This window comes from Chlorocebus sabaeus, chromosome 14 (assembly GCF_047675955.1).
Source record: "Chlorocebus sabaeus isolate Y175 chromosome 14, mChlSab1.0.hap1, whole genome shotgun sequence".
Taxonomy (NCBI): Eukaryota; Metazoa; Chordata; class Mammalia; order Primates; family Cercopithecidae; genus Chlorocebus; species Chlorocebus sabaeus.
Window position 1 is genome coordinate 32,166,607 of NC_132917.1, and position 24,707 is coordinate 32,191,313.

General features: G+C 34.9%; 1 protein-coding gene across 9 annotated transcripts in view; it reads left to right on the forward strand.

The window, feature by feature from the left end:
• Positions 1-24,707, forward strand: part of BIRC6 (baculoviral IAP repeat containing 6) — a 255,476-nt gene that overhangs the window by 83,221 nt on the left and 147,548 nt on the right. For 6 of the 9 annotated variants that reach the window (XR_005243294.2, XM_038006769.2, XM_038006767.2 and 3 more), the window contains 11 exons: positions 1,860-2,007; positions 3,170-3,303; positions 7,821-7,967; positions 16,661-16,848; positions 17,972-18,286; positions 18,531-18,630; positions 20,981-21,195; positions 21,355-21,563; positions 21,889-22,235; positions 22,839-23,058; positions 23,914-24,047. Coding sequence is in view for 8 of the 9 variants with exons in the window: in XM_038006769.2 (XP_037862697.1) it covers positions 1,860-2,007; positions 3,170-3,303; positions 7,821-7,967; positions 16,661-16,848; positions 17,972-18,286; positions 18,531-18,630; positions 20,981-21,195; positions 21,355-21,563; positions 21,889-22,235; positions 22,839-23,058; positions 23,914-24,047 (2,157 nt within the window). In the remaining variant the exon portion in view is untranslated. The remainder of the gene's footprint in view (positions 1-1,859; positions 2,008-3,169; positions 3,304-7,820; positions 7,968-16,660; positions 16,849-17,971; positions 18,287-18,530; positions 18,631-20,980; positions 21,196-21,354; positions 21,564-21,888; positions 22,236-22,838; positions 23,059-23,913; positions 24,048-24,707) is intronic. The other 3 variants (XM_007970997.3, XM_007971002.3, XM_038006768.2) reach the window with 2 other exon arrangements.

Consider the following 24,707-nt stretch of genomic DNA (forward strand, 5'->3'; position numbering starts at 1 on the left):
TATGTTTTCTCTGTTAAAGTTCACTTTTCTGTAGCTTATCTGTATTTTTTGAAGGGATCGATAGATTGTGGCTGGGTGGGCATATACTCCATCAATAATACTCCAAGGAAAAGATTGATGGGACAGTTATGTTACTATCAAGTCATCTTAATTCATAACTATTTTTCTGTACTTCATTACAATCAATGAGTTGTTTGGTTGTTTACTGACTATAACAGATCAGATGTCAGAAGCTAGAATTCCAGCATGTGCCAGGGAGGTGACATAAATAAGTAAAACGGTCCAGGTGTTACTGCACACGCATATGTTTTGTGTGATTGGTAGGAACTATGACAAACTGGAATTTCCTAAAAGGTGCTAGTGGTGGTGGTGGTGGTGTTGTTGTTGTTGTTGTTTTAAAGCACCTGAGGTCTCTGTGGAAATGCCTTTCAAGAATGAATGTAATGGGAGGTACAGAGTAGAATGATGGATACCAGAGTCTGGGAGGGTGTGAGTGGGATTTGAAGAGAGGTTGATAAATGAGTATGAACGTATGGTTAGAAGAAATAAGTTCTAGTGTTTGATAGCATGGTAGGGTGACTGTAATTTGTGTTATATTTCAGAATAGTTAAAAGATTTGAAATATTCCCAATGCAGAGAGGTGATGGATATCCTAAATACCCTGATTTGATCATTATGCATTGCATACATATTTCAAAACATCACATGTACCCCCTATATATGTGCAATTATTGTGTATCAAAAAAGAATGAATGTAGTTATCAAGTAGGAATTCATAAAGCAGTTCTCTAAAATACCACATACATAAGGTTAATGAAGATTTTTAAAGATGCTTACTGTGTTTGCTAGTACATAGTGTTACTATGAAGGGCTACTAATTTGGCCTTTTAAGTCAAATTTTATTGATAGATATTTTTCACAATCTGTTTTATTAAAAACCAAACCATTCAGGCTGGGCACAGTGGCTCACACCTGTAATCCCAGCACTTTGGGAGGCCATGGAGGGAGGATTGCTTGAGGCCAGGAGTTTAAAAAAACAACCTATTCAACAAGTACCTCAGTGAGTTATGTATTTCATAAAGATTTCATGTTTGTGTTTTAAAAAAAAGTTTGTTCAGAGTTGTTAAAAAGTTATTATTCTCTTAATTTAGATAAAGTGTGTTTGTATTTACATGGAACATATTGTGGCTACAACTGTTAACTCTGGAATAGAACATTTTGACTTAGTTGCTCATTACAACTAGTTACGATAGTCTCTAATGTTTAAAAGCTTCTTAAGGATAGTTTTAAAGTTAGGATGCTTAAATTTTGGCATATATGTAGCAGTTAATAAAAAAAAGCAAAAATACACTTGTCATGATAATCTTTTAAGCAATGTTGATTTGTACCTAACACATTATAGAATAATTTTATTCCCCATTCATTCACTAAAATGGGCTGTTTGAAGCTCACTGCCATCCACTATTTTTAAAAAGTTTTGTACAGAGAAACAGTATTTCGGTAAGGATGATTTGAAGGACCTGCAGTCTCCTCACTTTTTCAGCTATTTTGAAGTGTCCCTCAGAGTCATCTCACATTATTATACACTTAAATACCTATGTTGACTTTATGAAACTCTTCAGAAATATTTGAAATTCTTAGTGTAAGACTGTGCGTCAGTGTGTTGTTTATATTTTAAGTGTCCTCTTCGATCCCTCCACGGAGTTGTCTTTGTAAATTGCCCATAAGATTGTTTTTTCCAGAAAAAGGAGTATCTTTTTAGCAAAAGGAGGTATTCTGATAAACAGGTAATCTTAAATTCTCATTATTAGAGGAAAAGGAGGAAAAAGAAACATTTATTTTGTTGTTGTTGTTTCCAGGTTCTGTCTATTGGTATTTTGTCTTACTGAATTATGTGAAAGATGAAGATCTGGCTGGATGCAGTACAGCTTGTGCATCTTTGCTTACTGCAGTGTCCAGACAGTTACAGGACAGGCTAACGCCAATGGAAGCTTTACTTCAGACAAGGTATTTTAGTATATCTAATGATTAATAGCAGGCGTCTCTGAGTATGATCACGCCGTTGCAGAGAACTATTATTTTATATATATATGCTGAAAATAGTATTTTTCTTGCAAAAATGTTTAGTTTATACCTTACTTTTTCCACATGATAGTAGTCTGAGGTTTTATTGTCTTCTGTTTTCTCAGAAACTACTTTTTTTTTTTTTTTTTTTTGGGAGACTGAGTTTCGCTCTTGTTGCCCAGGCTGGAGTGCAATGGCGCAATCTTGGCTTACCACAATCTCTGCCTCCCGGGTTCAAGCGATTCTCCTGCCTCAGCCTCCCGAGTAGCTGGGATTATAGACATGCATCACCAGGCCCGGCTAATTTTGTATTTTTAGTAGAAACGGGGTTTCTCCATGTTGGTCAGGCTGTTCGTGAACTCCCAACCTCAGTTGATCTGCCCACCTCGGCCTCCCAAAGTGCTGGGATTACAGGCGTGAGCCACCGTCCCCAGCCAGAAATTACTCTTTAACAGTTTGATAAATCCTTATGATAATTATTCAGAGGGCTAATTTTATTTAATACTGAAAAGTGGTATCCCCTGCTAATGGAAGAAGAATGTAATGTGTCTGTTTGTCTATGCACTTTATAGATGGAATTGTGTGAATCACTTATTGTCCCATAACTAGTATTCTTCTACCTGCTACTTATATTTTAAAACTTGTAACATGATGAATTAAGCAATAGCAGAAGGTTAGATTTAAGTTCTTGCCTGATGGTCTACGTTTGAAGTAGGGCATTCCTTTATTTAGAGCAAAGATTTTAGAATTTCCTAGATTAGATGTTCTGATTTTGATAACATTTTACTCAAAGCCTTTGTACTTGAGGCTGTGTTGTAATGATTCAGGGGAGAGAATGGTGCCTGATTACCCTAGCTTCAATCTGCAGGTGGCAGTCTTAGTACCTTAGTTGCCAGCTTATTGGAATCACATATGTTGAGTCTCTGGACAGTGTCCTTTAGAGTATAGATTGCAGGGAACATAGTTGAGATTCACTGAATTTGATGGGTCAAATGTAGTCAGCATCTCCCTCTGCGCTGTTAGACTGCTTTTAAAACTAAGTAAAGGTAATTTGTTAATTAGATGGCTGAAAGGAAAATTGTTAGTGCATTATTTTGTTTTTCAGATATGGATTATATAGCTCACCATTTGATCCAGTCCTCTTTGATTTGGAGATGAGTGGCTCTTCTTGTAAAAATGTTTATAACAGCAGCATTGGTGTCCAGTCAGATGAAATTGATTTATCAGATGTCCTTTCAGGTAGTGATTTCTTTTATTAAAGGAAATTCTGAATGTTGTATCTTGGATTTAAGTTGCCATTTGACTTAACAGATTGTAGTCATGATGTTTTTTCTTTAGAAACTAAAATTCCTTAGAACTTAACATATGAATCATTAAAATATTTGCTAGAAGTTCTTAACTTCCTCTTTCCCCCTGAAGAAAATCCCAGTATATTAAAGTCATGTTTGAAAGGGTTGTGACTTTAATTTTTTGTTTCTGTTATGCATTTCATTTCACTGTGATTTTAATGCTTATATGAGACTATTTAAAATTTGATTTATTTGTTGTAGCCTTTTCAGTTTTATTCGATATATCTTTGCTGCCTTTATAAAGTTAAAAAAATTTCCTATTTCAAAAATACAAAATTAGTAATATATACTTACTGTAATAAATAAGGATGCACAAACAAAAGATAATTTTCTGCATCTGTCACTTTCTTGAGGTAAGCTTTGTATACATTACATATATCCTTTTATACTTTCTGAAGAATGTGTTTTTCGGATGTATGCATTACTATTTACATAATCTTTTTAAGTGCTAAAATTTACTGTCTATTTTTGTTAGATAAAACAGTGACCATTTTTTTCTTCCATCTAATTACACTTACTACAAATGTTGTTAGGAAACAAAAATGTTAGAAAATTTGCAAACAGATTAATAACCAGATATAAATAAATTTTGAGGGAGAAGTTCAATTTTGTTGAAAAGTAACTTATGAGGTGTGATAAAAGCAAAATAAAAAAAAATCAAATACCGAAATATAAATGAAATGTAAAATGCCTCAACCCCAACCTTTCCACCCTGTTAAGTTACTATTGTTAACTGGATGTTTAGCTATTTAAACTTGTTTGCTACCCGTATTCGTTAATATAGCTTCTAATGATAGATCATACTACACGTACTGGTCTGTCACTTGCTTTTTAATTACTTATGCTGACTTGGATATATGTGTTATTGCTGTATTTGATGCCTTAGGCTCTGATTGCCTTATGCCCATCTCACCATTTTCTGTCTTCTCTATCCAAGTGACGCATCAATTAGGCCATTGCAATTTATGGTTGGAACTAAGAGGGGAGACTAGAATTGGAGATACCAATGCCTTCAGTATACCAAAAGAAGCAGTTAAATCCATTAGGGTAAAAGTGTAAGGGAAAGACTGTAAGGTTCATTCCAAACTCTGAGGTAGTCAAGTTTGCAAATGAGTAAAGAAGACTCAGAACAAGGGATTTAGAAATCATGATATGTCTCCACTTTAATGTCTCATCATGTTGTTCCTCATTATTAGTCTTTCTACAGCATTTGTTTTTGTTGTTCTTAATGGCATCTGTGGCACAAGACAGAAATGTGAGTGTCATTCTTGATACTTATATCTTTCTTATCTCCCACATTGAGGATACCACCATATGGCACCTATTTTTCCACTAGTGTACGCAGTTGTTCCTCTCTATCCGTGGGGAATTGGTTCCAGGACTCCTCGCGGACAACAAAATCTGTAGATACTAAAGTCCCTTATAAAAAATGGTGTAGTGCAGTTTGTATACAACTTACGCATATCCTGCTGTGTGCCTTAAATTGTTTCAACATCACTTATAATACCTAATACAATGTTAATGCTACATGAGTACTTGTTATACTGTATTGTGTAGGGAATAATGACGAGAAAAAAAGGCTGTAACAGACTCAGCCATTCATTTTTTTCCCCTGAATATTTTCTGTCTGTAGTTGGTTAATCCATGGACTCCAAACCCACAGATACAGAGAGCTGACTGTATTTCGAGTTTGTTCACTCTCTTACTTCTCATGATCACAAGTTACAGTCATCTTGAACCCAGACCACAATAATAGCTTTCACAGTGATCTTCCTACATCTATTCTTGCCTCACTTCAGTACATTCTCCACATTGCATTGAGTGTGATCGTTCAATTACTTTACCTTTCTCCTTAGAATACTTCTCATGTCTTCCCATCTTCTGAAGTTCAGAGTTTGTAATACAGCATAGAAAATCCTAAATGATTTGACTGTCTTTTCCTTGCCATTTTATCTTGTATCATTGCCCTGTTTAGTCTTCTTTGGCCCTGTGATTCTCAAAGTGTGTTCTATAGACCCCCAAAGGGTTCCTGAGATCATTAAGGGGATCTATATGGTCATAACTATTTTGATGATAGTAGAATGAAGTTATTTGTCTTTTTGATTTCATTGACATTTTTATCAATTGTGAAAAAACATGGTGTTATTCACTATGCACTTGTAATAAAAACATCAGTTTCATTTTAAAATGCCCTTGATGCAGTAAAAATTATTAATTTTATTAAAATTTTAACCCATGAATACACATCTTTTATTCTGAGATGAATGATACATATGCATAGAGTACTTCTGTGGCATGCCAAAGTACCATGCTTGTTTCAGGGAATTGTGCAGTTGAGTTACAAGCTGAACTACTTGCTTGATTCTTGGAGTACCATTTTTATTTGCAGTAATGACTGACAGACAAACCACGCTCATTTACACTGTGTTACTTGACAGTGTTTTTTGAAAAGTGAATGAGAAACATATCTCCCATAGTGAGCTTGATAGCTTCCCAGTATGTGGACTTTTCTCATGGGATCTGATATTAGAGAGTGTAATTTTCCAATATTGGATAATGAAATGTGTCAACATTTGGAATATTTGTATACAGTGGTGAACCAATATTTTCCAAATGATCAATGCAATGGTTTCACCATTATGTATGGGTAAAGTTCCTTAAAAGTATAAGATATATCAGCTGATCTTAATGTAACAGAGCTTGAGAAGTTCATTGGTAAGATTTCAGATACCACATTGTAACCTTTAAGAAATTACCACTTGTCAAGTTTTTGAATATGCAAGTATGTTAAAGTATTCTTTTCCCAACTACATATTTGTGTTGGGCCAGATTTTTTCACCTACTTCTACTAAAATGACATATTACAACATGTCGAATGCAGAGGCAGGTAGGAGAATCCAAGTATCCTCTGATACTTCACATTTTAAAGAGATTTTTAAATAGGTAAAACATTGTCACTTTTTTCATTAAATTATTTTTGCTTCAGAGAACAGTTATTTTTCATCAAATTATGCTATTTTAACCTTTAATGCGTTTATTATTAAATGAATTAATATTTAAATTTCACATCTTAAAATTTCTGCTATGGTAAGTACCAGTAAAACAATGAAAACAAGAGCTCTTCAGGGTTCTTAATATTTTAAAGATATGTAGAGGGATCTTAGAATTGAGAACTGTTCCCTCTAGCCATATTGTTCTTTCAATTCCTTAAATGTGCCATGTTTCTTTACTATGGGGATTTCACTCATGTTCTTTCTGCATGGCTTTTCTCCCACTTCAAGGGAACAAATGTATAAAACTCTCTTATTCTTCCCATGAATGCCCTCATTTCATCAGAGAAGCATTTTGTTATCCCATGACTTAGTATTGATTGCCCCTTGACTTACTAGTCCTTTAAATTTCTCTTAAGTAAAACCTTGCAGCTTAAAAAAAAAGTTGCGTTAATTCCTAATAATCACTAACATATAATATAGTCTTCATGAGGACTGGGACTTATCCTTTTACTCTTCGGTCTCCCAGTTCTTGTATTGAGTAAGTGTGCAATAAGCATTTTTCGGAACACGTGTAAGGCCCTATGCTGACCCCCAATAAGACATTGGGAAACAAGGTTATGATAGTTTATTCTTGTATTTGACAGTCCTTCAGCTGTTAATGACAGTTTTTATATCTCCCCATTCTTTTCATCTGTGAATTCTGTTTATATGAGTGCTAATTTAAAAAAAAAAAAAATTGGAAAGTAGTGAATATAATCCTTGCCTTCCCAAACTACATACACAGTCCTTGTGAATTCATTTGTGTTCTTCCCTCTAGTCTTCTTGCTGTGGTTTTATTGGTCATATAGTTGTGGCTACATGGTTTTTTCTTTTAAAAACTACTTATGCTAGCTTAAACTATTTTTGTGACTATGAAGTAGTGTGCCTTATTCTATAAAACTGATAATATGAACAAAATACAAGAAACAATGTATAAATCTTGTTAATATTTTGAAATGATCGTCCTTTGTTTTATGTCTTATACTTATGCAGTTGACATCATAGAATGTATTCTGATTTTACATATGTGATAGCTAATGTCAGTAGCTGATTTACTACTTTTTTCATCCCATTTGAGATTGAAATCACTTGTTACTAAATATAAGTTTCATGTTATAGGAAACTACCACTCATGTTTCTGTTAATGTGAAGGGCTACTAAGTTGCTTTTATCCAAATCTGCTTTTGTAGCTGGGGAACTGGTGTCTGCTGTTTTGTCAGTTTTCTTAATACCATGCCTGTGATTCAAGCACTGTGTAAGAGTTGTGTATTTGTATGTTCTAATTAAAATTGAAGTTGCAGCTGTAATTATTGTTATGACTATTGCTTTTTAAAAATTATCTTCACATGTTATAAAACTTGTCTTTTGCCATTAGGAAATGGAAAGGTCAGTAGTTGCACAGCTGCTGAGGGTAGTTTCACATCTCTCACTGGACTTTTGGAAGTTGAACCTCTGCACTTTACTTGTGTGTCAACTAGTGATGGAACCAGAATAGAAAGGGATGATGCAAGTACGTTTACTGGTATATACCTTCTTTTATTATATACTTTATGCAGTAATAAAGTGATATTTATGTATTTAAATATTAGTTCTAATTATGTAATTTTCATTGCTGTTATGTTAAGTGGAAATTTATTTGTGGGAGAGACATTTGGGGGAAATATAAATTGTTTTATATTCTTTGCTAAGTCAGTTGATAGGTTTTTTTTTCTCCCTGTACCCACTTAGAGCACTGTCTTAAATCATTCTGTTTTTATGTGTATGCACTTTCAGAAATTTTTTAATTTGAAAAATATCAAATATGGTGGAAATGGAAGAGTAAAAATAGACTACATGTTTTCTACTATGGAATGATGTTTTTGAGAAGGTTGATATGAGTAAAGAGGGAATACTGTTTTTCGAACTAGTTTAAAACCACCTTGAATATGTGATGAGGTACTATTTGGGTTTGTTGAATATGTGATGTTCTTGGTGTGTTAAATAACTTTACTTAAAAATTAAGTTTTTGACCATCAATCAGTGGAAACTTGTTTATTTTCTTTCTTGTTTTCTGTGATTTTTTTTCCTCCTCACGTAGGAAGATCGGTATTTATTTATAGTTACTTCTATTGCAGTATGAATAATAGAAGTCTTTCAATTAAGAAGATTGTTTTATGATTTTATGTCTATATTAGTCACTGAAGGGTTTGAATATTGTCTTAACGTGATTCTTCTGTTGATGGTTTTGTGTAATTGGGTACCATCTTAGTCTCCTCAACAGTTTTAACAAAAAGCAAAAACGGTTTGCTACAAAAGTCATGAAAAATTTAATCTTAGCTGGTTTCAGAATAGCAAGAGGTTTTAAAAGGAATTTATCAGTTCTTTATTTGAGTGTCTTTTTGTTAGGAATTGCCTTATGTATCCAATTGTGGAGGTAACTACTATGTGAAATTCACAGTTTGTGTAGTGAATATGAGCTTTTTAGATAAAAACCTAATATTTCCTTTATATGGTGATTCTGGAAAGGTCAAAATTAATTTATATTTGTTTTCTTGGAATATAGAGTTATTTTGTAGAAACTTTTACATTTACATTAGAATAGAAACATGCCATGACAAAATTGCGCCGCTGCACTCCAGCCTGGGCAAACGGCAAGATTCGTCTTAAAAAAAAAAAAAAAATTAAGTATCCTGGTTTGAGACAAGCCTGGTCAACATGGTGAAACCCCATCTCTACTAAAAATACAACAATTATGGCTGGGTGTTGTGGCAGGTGCCTGTAGTCCCAGCTACTTGGGAGGCTGAGGCACAAGAATTGCTTGAACTTGGAGGTGGAGGATTGTGCTACTGCACTCTAGCCTGGGTGACAGAGTGAGACTCCATCTCAGAAAGAAAAAGAAATTAAGTATCCTGGATTTTTATTTTATCTTAAGAAAATTCATGTGTTTGCATAAGTAATGCTTTTAGAAGGCACATAATTTTTAAAAGATAAAAGGTTAGGTTTGAAGAAGTATTTCTCCACACTCGCCACCCATTTCTCCCCCTGCAAAGCAAGCAATGGAACCAGTTTCTTGTCTTTACAGAGGTAGTGTGTGTGTATATATGCCACCACCTCTTTATTTCACCCAAAATGAAACTGCCTAAAGAGAGATTTTTATTAACTGTTAAGGCAAAGTGCTGACTAGTGATTATAAGGAGCTGAAAGATGATTGTAGTCTCTCAACTTCCTGTTTGCTTTTTTGAAACATGTTAATATTAAAATAATACCTATGCGGAAAAGTGCAGAAAATAATTGCACAGCTCAGTAGTTTATCATGGTACACATTGTCTATGTGATGACTGATAAGTAAAGAAAGAACATTTCTAGCACCCCAAAGGGTGTCTTCATGACCACTTCCATTTATTTCTTCCTCATTTTCTCCAGAAGCTAAACATCATCCTTTTAGAGTAGTTACTTGGTTTTTGTTGATTTCTATGAATAACCACTTAATGATGCTTTCTTGAATAGTGATTGAGTAAGGTCTGTATAACATAGAATTGCACATGTATGTATATTTGGTCTGCCGCCTTTTCAATCCTATGATTATGACATTAATCTATATCATTGTGTATAGACAGTTGGTTCTTTTTCATTGCTGTTTAGAATTCTGTTGTCCGAATAAAAATTTATGCGTCCACTATTGGTTTGTATACTGCTGATAGACATTTGAGTTGTTTCATTGTGGAGCTAATAGTACTGATGGATATACTTTTGAATAGGAATGTAGAAGTTGATTCACTGCTTCATAGGGTATTCAGTTTCAGTAAGTAACTAATCTTTTTGCTATTGGTTCCTATTTAAATGCTGTGGAGTCAAATACTCAGATTATTGATCTTGCAAATTTGTTGAGAATTGTAGAGGGTCAAATTCTATAAATATTCCATCCATACTTAATAATGTTAACTCTGCACTTGTTGGTGAAGTGTACTCTATATATCCTTTTGGTCAAGTTTGCTTATTGTGTTCTTCAGATTGTCTATCTTTATTGGTTATTTTACCTGTTTGTTTTTTAGTTAATGAGGCCAGTATGTTAAAAAATGGTAGATTTGTTTATTTTTTGTCATCAATTTTTATACATTTTGAGACCATCATATAAATTTAGAATGGTTGTGAATTCTTGGAAATTTCTTCTATCATTATGAATTATCTTTTATTATTATTTTTTGAGATTGGGTCTTGCTGTGTTGCCCAGGCTGGTCTTGGGCTCAAATGCCCCTCTTGCCCCTGTCTTGCAAGTACCTGGGATTGCAGGCACACACCACTGCACCTGGCATGAGTTATCTTTTTATCTTTGCTATTTAAATTTGCTATTTAAGTTTGCTATTTCTCCTAGGATTTACCTCGTCTGATGTTTACTTAGTTAACACCAGCCTTCTTTGACTGCTGTTTGTATGGTATATATTTTTCCATCTTTTTACTTTCAACTTTTCAGTGTTTCCTTATGTTTTAGATATACTATGTATAAATGGCATGTAGTTGGATTTATTAAAAATCCAGCCTGATACTTTTGTCTTTCAGTGGGAGAGTTTAATTCAGTTACGTTTAATGTAATTAGTGATATATTCCTGTTTAAGTCTGCCATGATTTTTTATATGTACTGTTCTATTTCTCATTGTCCTGATGGTTGGTTACATGCTTCTTTTTCTTCCTTTTCTGTTTTTAGGGTTTGTTATATTTTTTATTGGTCAGTTTTTCCGTTTTATTCTTGAACCATTCTTTTAGTAATTATATCATTGAGATCACAGTATTTACTCTGATTCCAGAAGTATATGTTTTTTTCCATAATACATAATTAATTCCCATAATCCAGAATATATAGTCTGTATTCCAGAAGTATATATGAATTCCCATAATACATTATTATAATTTTTTATATTCAGTATTCACTTGAATTTACCTTATAATTCCATTCTCGTTGCTTTTTATTCCTTTGTCTTTGAGCTTTTATCTGGTATGATTTTTCTTAGGTCTGAAAAATATTCTTAATATCTCTTTTTGTACTTATTTACTGATGACACATTCAATTAGGTTTTTTTGGGAAAAAGTTCAAAGTTTTATGAATACTCGAATGAACAAGCAGCATAGCCATTATCCAAATTCCAATATCATTGTTATTTTTTCACATTTGGCTATTCTTTTTTTCTTTGCCAAAATACTTCAAAACAGATCTAATATCTGATCATAATTACCTAAATTAATTATAATTTATTATGAAACCAGTGTTGTAATCAGTTAAATTAACATAATCAGGTTTGCGGTGTCATCTGATTTTCAATACATGATTAAACTTAATACAATAAAGAATTCTATAGGGATTCTAAGTTACTATTTTTACTAGTGATTTAAAGGTAATCTTTCCTTGTCTTTTAGCTTAGATTGTATTTGTTAGAAGTCATCTGTCAGTCTTATTATTGCTTTTTAAAGGTCGTTTCTCAAACTTTCTGAGATTGCCCTTCTCCCCTTTTTTTGCTTTCAGAATTTTTCTGTGATGTTCCTACATGTGGTTTCATTTGTGTTTATTCCGCTTCAGATTGATAGGACTTCTTGAATCTTTAGTTGATAGCTTCCTGAAGTTTTAACTGATATCTTTCACAGCTTTAGAGAAATAGCCAGTTAACTCTTTAAATATTGCTTCTGCTCCATTTTGTCTCCTGTCTTTTTGAGCCTTCATTTTTATATACGTTATATCTCATCATCATAACTGATAGAATTTTCAATTGTTTTATGTCTCCTTAGTTAATTATGGATATTTTCTTCTAATCCATCTTTTTTTTAATACTTGTTCTATCTTCTGCTATCTAATCATTTATGGGAAAACTACTCTGCTCCCACTTTACTGTAGTGTTGCCTCTATAGTAAGTATCTCATGTATATGTGGGTCTGTTTCTGTTTCATTGGTCATTTATTTGGTCTTTTGTTAATACTGTATTGCCTTCTTCTTTTTTTTTTTTTTTTTTTTTTTGTTTGATACAGAGTGAGATGCTCTGTAGCCCAGGTTGAAGTGCAGTGGCTCAATCGTAGCTCACTGCAGCCTCCCCTCTTGGGCTCAAGTGATTCTCCCACCTCAGCCTCCTGATAGTTGGGATTATAGACATGCACCACCATCAGTGAATTTTTGGATGTTTAGCGTAGATGGGGTTTTGCCATGTTGGCTCAGCTGGTCTTGAACTCCTGACCTCAAGTGATTTGCCTGCCTTGGCCTCCCGAAGTACTGGGATTACAGGCGTGAGCCACTGTGCCCAGCCTCTGTTGTCTTAGTGTAACTTTATATTAAGTGTTTATATCTGATAGTAAAAATCTAAAAATTGATTTTCTAATTTTTTTTTTAAAATAAAACTCAAAATGTTATGCAGTTATCACTGTTATCTAATTCTAGAACATTTCCATCACTACAGAAAGAAACTCTTCATCCATTAGCGTTTTCTCCCATTCTCCCCAAACCCTTCCTATCTCCTGGCAACCAGCAGATTGGAGTTTCATCCATTTAGCCTGTGTCAGTACGTTACTCATTTTTCTGGCTGAATATTCCATTTTGTTTAGGCATTCATCTATGGGTGAATATTTTGGTGATTTCTTCTTTTTGGCTGTTATCTCTAATGCTGTTGTGAACATTTTGGGATAGGTTTTTTTTATTTTGTTTTGTTTTTTTGGTCAATGTGTGTTTTCGGTTCTCTTGGGTATGTACCTATGAGTACAACCTACGAATATTCTTTTTCTTAAAAAGATTGTTGTTGCTATTCTAGGTCTTTTGTATTTCTGTTTGAATTTTAGATTTAGTTTGTCAATTTCTACACAAAATACTTGTTTTTAAAATTTAGGGCCTATATGTAAATCAGTTTAGGAGAGTTGGCATCTTAATATTGAGCTTTTAAGTGCATTAACACTTGTGTGTGTGTTTTTTTTCTGTGATCCAGAATACACACTGGCGGTATATATTCTATAATATATTTAGGTCTTTGATTTCTCTTGGTTATGCTTTCTGGTTTTCAACATTTTTTTTTTTTTTTAGATTCTTAGTTATGTATTTAATTGTTATGTTGTTATAAGCGATCTTCCTTTTAATGTTACATTCCATTCATTTGTTATTAGTGTATAAAACTATAATTGGTTTGTATATGTTACTGTCAACATCTGGTGACAGTGCTATATTATTTTAAAAGTAGTTTGTAGATAGTTGGTAGTTTCTTAGAGAATTTTTAATATGTTGCAATCATGTCATCTATTAATAGTTTTACTTTTTTCTTTCTAATCATTTTATTATTGGTTTTTCCTTGTGTTATATTGTGCTTTCTAGGTCTTCCTATATGTTGTTGAACAGAAATGGTAATAGTAGTACTCATCTTTGTCTCGTTCATATATATATATATATGTGTGTGTGTGTGTGTATATATATATATATATATTTTTTTTTTTTTTTTTTGAGGCGGAGTCTCACTCCGTTGCCAAACTGGAGTGAAGTGGCACAATTTTGGCTCACTGTAACCTCTGCCTTCTGGGTTCAAGTGATTCTCCTGCCTCAGCCTCCCGAGTAGCTGGGATTACAGGTGCCCGCCACCACACCCAGCTAATTTTTGTATTTTTAGTAGAGACAGGGTTTTACCATGTTGGTCAGGCTGTTCTCGAATTCCTGACCTCAGGTGATCTGTCCATCTTGGCTTCCCAAAGTGCTGGGATTGCAGGCATCAGCCACCGCACCTGGCTGAGCCCTATCTTTTTTATAACTAGAGTTTTTGAGGCCCTTTGCAGTATAAAAATAGAAAGGATATTGAAAACTCGGATTGTGCAAAAGATTTCTGATTAGTTCTATAGTCTGTAGTATCAGGATGGCTTATTTTTCCTTGGATTGTTTACATCTTCTGTTTGTTTGTAGGGATTCACTTGGTTTTCCCTGTATTATTTGGGCATTAGATTTTAAAATCAGTTAAATGTAAATGTTCACAGTATTAAAAACCACGTGTATTACCCCAAAATACAAGCATGGTATGAATGATTTAGCAAGTCTAACAGTTTCCCCTTTACTGTTAGAATTAATAACTGTTGATTTGGTGTGGAACACTTGAAGGAGCAGATGAATTTTATTTTGGGACCACGCATATTCTATGAGATGCAATTGCTCTGCTCTGCCCTCCCCTCCCCCTCCCCCTCCCCCTCCATCACCCAGACTGGAGTGCAGTGGCAGTATCTCAGCTCACTGCAACCTGCACCTCCTGAGTTCAAGTGTTTCTCGTGCCTCGGCCTCCTGAGTAGCTGGGCTTACAGGCGTGTGCCACCATGCTTGGCTAATGTGTGTGTGTGTGTGTGTGTGTGTGTGTGTGTGTGTTTAGTAGAGACAGGTCTCACCATGTTGACCAAGCTGGTCTTGAACTCCTTACCTCAAGTGATCCACCTACCTCAGCCTCCCAAAGTGTTAGGATTACAGGCGTGAGCCACCATGCCCAGCCAATTGCACTATCTTTGACCAAGCTTATAATTGGTATTGGCTAAATGAAGGGCACAGTATGACTGCATTGTAATGAGTGGTGGTTTTGTTTTTTTACATAAGGAAATTTAATTATGAGAGGATATGTACAGTTTTTGTTATTGGTATGTTGTTTATTTTAGCTTATTTTTAAATTTTATTGGAATTCTGGCACAATATAGCCCTTGTTTGCTTTTAAAGAGAGAGGCTGTTAGATTGCCTGGATTTTCCCCTTTATCTACTACCTGTGAGCAAATTACTTCCCTCAGCTTTAGTTTTATTATGTAGAAAATGGGATTATTTTAGTACCTCATACGTATAATAATAGCAACAAAAACTTTGCTTAGTTAGAACTTAATACTTTTCTCTTGCCAAGATTAAATAAATTGATGTAGCTTCCATGCTTAACACTATGCCCTTCATTGGCTTTGGCTTTACATATGCTTTGGTTCTGTTTCTAGTTCTACTACTATGAGTTTACAGGGTAATTTCTCTGAGCCTTCTTTACTTAATCAGCAAAGAAAAAAAAAAAAGGGAGTCATGATGCCTGGGCCAAAAATTTGCCCATAAAGTGAATTGTAGTTATTCTTTAAAACAATGCCACATGGTAATGCATACGAAATATTTGCTATTCTTATAGCAGTTATCTTTCCCTCCATTGTGAGTTTGTAGTAAGGCCTGTTAGAAATATTTATGCTGTTATTAAACTTGGCACCTACCTTTTGTTTTGTGCTGACATACTGGATTAAGTTGTGAAATGAAGTTTTTATCCCAGCTTTTCCAATATATTTCTCATAAATATTGGAAAACAATGCAGAAAGAATTATTTATAATGTTGTTTGAATAACAATGAAATGGAAAATCAGAGAAATCTCTTGTAGGGTTTCATCAAGTCTTTATTACTGATAATGTTCATGGGTAGAAGTGTGTGCTAGTTTTACTGTGTGTGTAAAACATTTGGTATTCTGGGTAGCTTATTCTGTGTAGGCCTTGTCTCTGTATAGGATATGCTTTACAATGAGGAAGTGTCATTTTCATCTGTTTTTAAATGAAGATCTTATATTTGAAGGGCTTTTGGGTCCTTTTGGTAGGTGAAGTGGGGTATGTTGTTACAGTAAGAAAACTTAGTAAAGCAAATTTATTTCTTATGCTCAAATTGTGTAATAAGATTACTTTCATTTTTAATGATGACTTTAACAAAAATATTTGCAAACTCAAAAGTATACTGTCTCTGATTTTGCTTTTCTTTAAGAAGTCATTCCTCGTTGCTGGGCTGGGCGTGGTGGCTCACACCTGTAATCCTAGCCTTTGGGAGGCCAAGACTAGTGGATCACTTGAGGCCAGGAGTTCCAGACCAGCCTGGCCAATATGGCAGACCCCATCTCTACCAAACATACAAAAATTAGCCCAGCATGGTGGTGCATGCCTGTAATCCCAGCTACTCAGGAGGCTGAGGCACAAGAATCTCTTGAACCCAGAGGTGGAGGTTGCAGTGAACCAAGATCACGCCACTGCACTCCAGCCTGAGCAACAGAGTGAGACCCTGTCTCAAAAAAAAAGTCATTCCTGGATTTCCTAGATCTTTAGTGATAGTATTATCAATATACTTTATTTTACCATTAATGTTTCCTTATTTATACTTTCCAGATAGTGCCAAAATATTTGAACATGTTTTCTCTTTAACCTTTTCTTCATCCTGGTGTTTTTTGTTTTTGTTTTTACCCCTTGTCTTATGCCAGTGAGTTCCTTCGGGGTTACTCCTGCAGTAGGTGGACTATCGTCTGGGACAGTTGGGGAAGCCTCGACAGCCCTGAGTTCAGCAGCCCAGGTAGCTTTGCAGTCTCTCTCTCATGCAATGGCTTCAGCCGAGCAACAGCTACAGGTGCTGCAAGAGAAACAGCAGCAGCTTTTGAAGCTTCAGCAACAGGTTGGAGACTATTTGGCTCTTTGTTCATGCTGTCTCTAAACTTCAAAAGCTGAAAAAGTACTTTAAAAATGACCATTATTTTCATAAAGAAATGTAGGTTGACTGATCTGAGCTAATCATTTTCAACAAAAATTGAGGTAAAGTCTTTGTGATATTTAAGTTGGTTGACATTGTATGAATACATCTTATTTGATACATATTTGAGGGAATATGATTGATATTTTTTGTGCAGTGTTAAATCCGTTCTCTAAACACTCGATCAAAGAATATGTACAGTTACTAGTTACTATTTACATGGAGTATAGTTCCTAAAACAAAATTTTATAGAACAGTTAAATTAATGTGACTTAAAATTCACAAATAATGACAGATGCTTTATAAATTTTATTGTGGCTTAAGTTAGGGGTCTCCAATCCCTGGGCCACAGACCAGTACCAGTAAATGGCCTTTGAGGAACTGGGCCGCACAGCAAGATGTGAGCGGTGGGCAAGCGAGCACTACCTGAGTTCCATCTCCTTTTAGATCAGCAAGGGCATTTGATTCTCATAGGAGCATGAACCTTATTGTGAACTGTGCGTGTGAGGGATCTAGGTTGCATGTTCCTTATGAGAGTCTAGTGCCTGATGATCTGAGGTGGAACAGTTTCATCCCGAAACCAGTCGCCTGTGCCTCCGCCACATCTCCCTGCATCTGTGGAAAAATTGTCTTCTATGAAACTGGTCCCTGGTGTCAAAAAAGTTGAGGACCACTGGTTTAAGTGAAATCTGTGGCAATTTCAGGTGACAAATTGTATTACATTAGTCAACCTGAGAATTCACCTCCTTAAAATATTTTGTTTTGAGCAGATATTCCTTATTTATATTTAATTGTTGTGTTTCCTTTTCACCATTACCTTGAAAGAGTCCTAGTTCCCAAATAACACAGGAAATTTTGTGTTAAATATTTAAAGTGTACATAGCAAAGCAATGATCCATTTATATTGAGTCCAATTTTGATTTAATTTCATCTTTAAGTATGATCAATTTAATCATGTTTATCTTCATAATATATGCCCATGTGGTATTCTGCTACAATTTAGGTAGGCAGGATTAGTCTATATATGTTGCTTTTACTTCTTTTGCAGAAAGCAAAGCTGGAAGCCAAGTTACATCAGACAACAGCTGCAGCAGCTGCAGCAGCATCAGCAGTAGGTCCTGTTCACAACTCTGTGCCTTCCAACCCAGTGGCTGCCCCTGGATTCTTCATTCATCCATCTGATGTTATTCCACCCACTCCAAAAACAACACCTCTTTTTATGACTCCACCACTCACTCCACCCAATGAAGCAGTTTCCGTTGTGATTAATGCCGAACTTGCACAGCTTTTCCCAGGCTCAGTCATTGATCCCCCAGCAGTCAATCTTGCTGCACATAACAAAAATTCCAACAAGTCCAGAATGGTAAATTATGTTTTAAATAGGTGTTGGCTTAGACATTTAAAAATATCTTGAAATATACTCTAACTTTAGAAGACAAAATTTTTAATACCAACTTGATGTATCAAATTATTTTCTTTTATAAAATATTACAGTACATACATTAAGAGAAGAAACTTATTAATTTGATATTACGGTTAGTAGTTTTTATAGAACTATAGTAATATCAGTATAAAGTTAGACTTTTTTTTTTTCCCCCCCGCTCTAGAATCCACTTGGTTCTGGTCTAGCCCTTGCAATTTCTCATGCTTCACATTTTCTTCAACCTCCGCCTCACCAGTCCATTATTATAGAGCGAATGCATTCAGGTAATCTTCACTTTCTTAAAATATTTCTTTTTTTTTTTTTTTTTTTTTGCTTAGTCTGCCAGCCTTTTTAAGACTCATTATTCTTCAGTTTGATTTTTGTTTTGTTTTGTTTTGCAAATCGCATTTCCTCTTCGGTAAGTACATTTTATCAAGATAAGCACTTACATGTTCAAGCTTTGTGCCCACCAAATTGCATAAAGAGTACTGTTGGGTAGTGGATTTGATCTGTTTATGAATCTTGACTGCTGATGTATTATTGACATAAATAATTCATTGTAGTTGGCCAAATCACCATTATACTAGAAATTACACTCAAAATATTCCTAAAACTAGCCTTCTTATAGTGGAACTCTTTCTTGAGAAGAGCAAACAGAACTACTGCTTACTATAATAACTGGATAAGAATAACAACATATCGTAGGCTCTGAATAGTTTGAATGTTACCTAAGTTTGTTTTCTGCTTATATACTAAAGAACTGTGATTGGGATAGATGCTTTCAATTGCAACATATTTGTGAATAAACTGTAGACAGTTTTTCTCTTAAAAAAGTTGGTTTTAACTACCACAAACATTTTTGTGGTTTAGCAGCAGTAGAGTTCAAGAAAATCCTCAGGGAAGTAATAAGGTTATAGTATACACTGTAGCATGTATCATTATATGAAGAATTAAATAATATTTGTGTTATTGCAATGTGGTTGTTTCCTCTTTTTAAGAAGGAGTTTGAAAGCTAAAATAAAAGTCTTATGGTATTTTCTGCCCAACTAATCGTTCATTGGTAACAACATTAGTGTCGATGACATTCAGAGGGGAAATTTGTTATTCTGCAGTCTTATGGGAGATGAGCAGTTGTTTACACTGTAGTTTGGTTTTTTATACATAGCAATGACTGCAGTACATAAGCCTCCTGAGGAGGATAACTATATTCTTTCTTTGTTTTTAATAATTTTTCTTTTTAGGGAAGTATTAGTAACTGCCTTGTTTTCTTTTAAACTAGCTCCGTCGAGAATAGCACTATTCCTAGAAGTTTAATTTAGTTGTTTTCCTTCACTATAAAATGTAGCTGGTAAGGTTACTAGCTGACCCACCCCAACACAATAAAGAAGAAAAGGAATTATGACATTATTAATGATCTGCCTTCTGTTCTACTAATTGAACTTACTCTTGTAATGTGGGTGAAATGAGGGATGCAAATCTGCTTTTTCTTCACCTGTTTCATCTGGCATTGAGCTGAAGAGACTGGAATACGTCTATACTGGGAAAAAGCATTGTTTGAGATCCATTAGAGGATCTTCCCAAGGCCTTTTTCAGTGGTAGTTTGATTATATATGATTGTAGTCCTGCTTTCACTTTGCATCTAAACCCCAATGAATGCAGTATGCAACTTCACAGGAAGTTAAGCAGGGCTTAAGGAAACTAAATCAAGTAATACTGTTTGGTATTTAAATGCATCTAGTTGTGAAATTGAGAAAAAAGTTGCCAATGGCTGAAAGAAGAGTAGATTCATCCTTTACAAAATTAAGTAATATACTGCATTTGCTGATTTAATTTTTAAAAACTCTAATGTTTTAAAGAAGCTTGTTTGTTGATTGCCTTAACTATAACAGTAACAGTCTTACTCTTGTTTTTTTGCTTTGTTTTGTTGTTTGTTTTTGTTTTTTAAAGAGGGGTGGCCGGGTGCGGTGGCTCACGCCTGTAATCCCAGCACTTTGGGAGGCTGAGGTGGGTGGATCACGAGGTCAGGAGATCGAGACCATCCTGGCTAATTCGGTGAAACCCCGTCTCTACTAAAAATACAAAAAATCAGCTGGGCGTGGTGACAGGCACCTGTAGTCCCAGCTACTTGGGAGGCTGAGGCAGGAGAAAGGTGTGAACCCAGGAGGCAGAGCTTGCAATGAGCCAAGATCGCACCACTGCACTCCAGCCTGGGCGACAGCGAGACTCTGTCTCAAAAAAAAAGAAGAGAGACCGGGGTTTCACTGTATTGCCCAGTATGGAGTACAGTGGCTCTTCACAGGCACAGTAGCAGTCTAATGTATTGCAGCCTGGAACTCCTCGGCTGAAGCAATTCTCCTGTCTCAGGTCCCCGGTAGCTGGGACTAGAGGCACCGGCCACTGTGCCCAGCTACTCTTAATTTTCTACTTAAGTCTTGGGGTTCAAAACTAACACAGACATGTATTTCAGAAAATTTTTGAATCAATTGATAAGGCCATTTTTACACATTTACTTTTCCTGTTTGTAGTTTGGTGAGTTGATTTCATATTTTAAGATGAGTGCTCCAAACTATTTTTGAGTGTATCATTTGGTTAATTGATATATTTTTGGTCAACTGTTTCTTCTTTCTCTCATAGGAGCAAGGAGATTTGTGACCTTGGATTTTGGGAGGCCTATATTGTTGACTGATGTATTGATTCCCACTTGTGGAGACTTGGCCTCTTTGTCAATTGACATTTGGACATTAGGAGAAGAGGTGGATGGAAGGCGGTTGGTAGTGGCAACTGATATAAGCACCCATTCACTAATTCTTCATGACTTAATACCACCTCCCGTGTGCAGATTCATGAAGGTAAAGAACTTTAAGAAAGTAAATTGATACACTTTCTATGTTTCTGACAAGTTATGAAAAATAAACAATTTAAAAATATAACTATCTTTTAAAATACCTTGCTCAGATTTTTATTGTGGCAGATGTGCATATATGTATATTTATAATTTTTCATTTCAGATCACTGTCATTGGACGTTATGGGAGTACAAATGCCAGAGCCAAAATCCCATTAGGATTTTACTATGGTCACACCTACATCTTACCTTGGGAAAGTGAACTGAAGTTAATGCATGATCCTCTAAAGGGAGAGGGAGAATCTGCAAACCAGCCAGAAATTGACCAGCATTTAGCAATGATGGTTGCTCTACAGGAGGATATACAGTGCAGGTTAGTACAGAGTACAAATTTTAATCTTATTGAAACTTTGTATTTTATATAATGTCTTGCTTATAATTCTGTCAAGAAATATCTTTTCATAGGTGTACAGATAAGAGCAAAAGGAAGTAGGAGATTAGCACGTTATAGTAACACCTAATGCATGAAAATATTGTCATTAATTTAATGGGCTGCATGTATTAGTACCTATCAAGTGGGTAATTCTTTTTAATGGTTGTATGTTAACAGGTTTAAGAGATTTAATTCTTAGTATTTGTACATGTACATAAAGAGGACATTACAAGAATTATTTTGTTCGATCATTTTTTACTTTTAGATATAACTTGGCTTGTCATCGTCTGGAATCTCTTTTGCAAAGTATTGATCTTCCTCCTCTAAACAGTGCTAACAATGCACAGTACTTTTTACGAAAACCAGATAAGGCAGTCGAGGAAGACAGTAGGGTTTTTTCTGCTTATCAAGATTGTATTCAGCTACAGCTTCAACTAAATTTGGCTCATAATGCAGTGCAGAGACTCAAAGTGGCGCTAGGTGCAAGCCGGAAGATGTTGAGTGAAACATCAAATCCAGAAGATTTAATTCAGACGTCTTCCACAGAGCAGTTACGTACTATCATCAGATATTTATTGGACACGTTGCTCAGCCTGCTTCATGCTTCTAATGGTTTGTATTTGGCTTACATATTTTAAAGGCTGGGAATATACTTGATATGATTTTGCTGCATGTTTTAGGATTTGTGTCAATGTTTTATATTGTAAATTTTGGTATTTTTAAAAATGTCAATATTTATGAAATGTCTCTTTAGGTTAATACATTTCTCCCTGTTATTTTAAATATTTCTTAAATGAATTTTTATGTGTTTCTTTTGGGTTTCTGCTATTGACATGCACATCATTGTGCTACTGGCATGGTATTAAGTATTGCATGGAAGTTCAACAGTGAAACTTTTCATAAATTGCTAATATAAAGGTATCATTTTTTAGCCAGGAGGTATTTTTGATCATTACGCAAGCTCACACATTCACTGACACAGTCGTCTGATACATCCAGCTCCATAGGCAAGAAATGTAATTTTACTTAAGTGCTAAATATTTCCCTCTCCAAGTAACTAACAGATTTCTACATATAAGGAGTAAATACATTGCAAAATAAATAGAATATAATTATCTACTGATTACTAGAAAAGAGGAAAGTGTGTTTAGGCATGCTTTAATATTATATAATACATTTAAATAGGAAAGTTTACTGTTTTCTTTCTTGTAATAGGACACTCTGTTCCTGCAGTTTTGCAGAGCACATTTCATGCCCAGGCCTGTGAAGAGCTCTTTAAACACTTGTGCATCAGTGGAACCCCAAAGATACGGTTACATACTGGTCTTCTGCTTGTTCAACTATGTGGTGGTGAAAGATGGTGGGGTCAATTTCTTTCTAATGTCCTTCAGGAATTGTACAATTCAGAGCAGCTTCTCATCTTTCCACAGGATAGGTAGGTCAGAAAATGTTGGAGGTATTTGTTATTAATGATTTGTACTTTTCACAGTTACTGGTCAGCTTTTGAAATCTTTGAAATGTGGATACTAAGTTGTGAATATGAAGCAGATCTCAGAGTTTGTGAAATGACCAGTGAAGGGCACCAGCACTGTGTATTGAAGAAGATAATAAATAATAATTAGACTGTACTCTTTAGTTTTCTAATTGAACTTGTGGACTTCCTAGATCTGTGTTTATAAGTATTTCTATTATATTATGTTACTTTATTTTTTTATTTTTTTGACACGGAGTCTCGCTGTCTCCCAGGCTGGAGTGCAGTGGCGCAATCTCGGCTCACTGCAAGCTCCGCCTCCCGGGTTCACGCCATTCTCCTGCCTCAGCCTCCCGAGTAGCTGGGACTACAGGCGCCCGCCACTGCGCCCGGCTAATTTTTTGTATTTTTTAGTAGAGACGGGGTTTCACAGTGTTAGCCAGGATGGTCTCGATCTCCTGACCTCGTGATCCGCCCGTCTCGGCCTCCCAAAGTGCTGGGATTACAGGCTTGAGCCACCGCGCCCGGCCCTTTATATGCTAAATGTGTTTGTGGCTAATAAAGTTCTCTCATTCACTAAGTGCTTGATTTCTTGTTAATAACATTAGAAAATATAACCAGTAGTTAGAAAAATAACTAATTTTAACTTCATACCTCCAGATACAAATCTTGCTTTCCCAGTCTGATATATGGTATGTTTTAAGAAAGCAAACATTCTGTCATTACTCTGTTAAATTTCTGTGTAAGCTATTTTAAAAATTGAACACTCACATTGATTCTTATTATTTTCTCTCTTGTTTTGTTTTGTTTTGTTTTTAGGGTCTTCATGTTACTTTCCTGCATTGGTCAAAGATCACTTAGTAATAGTGGAGTATTAGAAAGCTTACTTAATCTCTTGGATAATTTATTGTCACCTCTTCAGCCACAGTTACCCATGCATAGGAGGACAGAAGGTATTAATAGAAAGCAGTGTTCTTTAGTAAAAACAGTATTCCTGTAAATATTGCTTTTATAAAATACCTTCTCTGAAATATTTTAATATTAACTGCAGCACATTTAATATTTTTATGATGTAAGTTTTTAAGAATGAGCAACCTTCATGTGATTGACTGCCATGTAGTTATTACTTTTAAAATTTATTACCTTTTCATTATTTGAACTTAGTATAGTGTGTTTTTCCTATACTGTTATAACTAAAATCAAACTCCCTTATATAAGTTTAAGCTGTAAGGCACAGTTTTGTTCCAATCAACAATAATGAGTTTTGTTTGAGCAAACTTTTTTGTAAGAATAAAAACATTAGAACATAGTTTAGTGCTATATGAATTATAAGCTGAGAGTTAGATGTTTTATTTCCGTTTCTGTGAGTCTAAGAATAGTCTCTTATACCTTGCTTTCTAATTTATATATTACACTTTGGATTCAGCCTACACTTAATCTGTTTTTATACCTTGAAGTCTTTGTCTTTCATTAGATTTGATGTTCTACTCAGTTTCTGGCTGTTGGTGTCTGTTTTTTAGACTTATTACATATAAATATTAGTGTTAGTAATGATATGATATGTTTTGAATTTATAAAATTTTTTGTTTCACTTATAGTATCAGACCTAATTA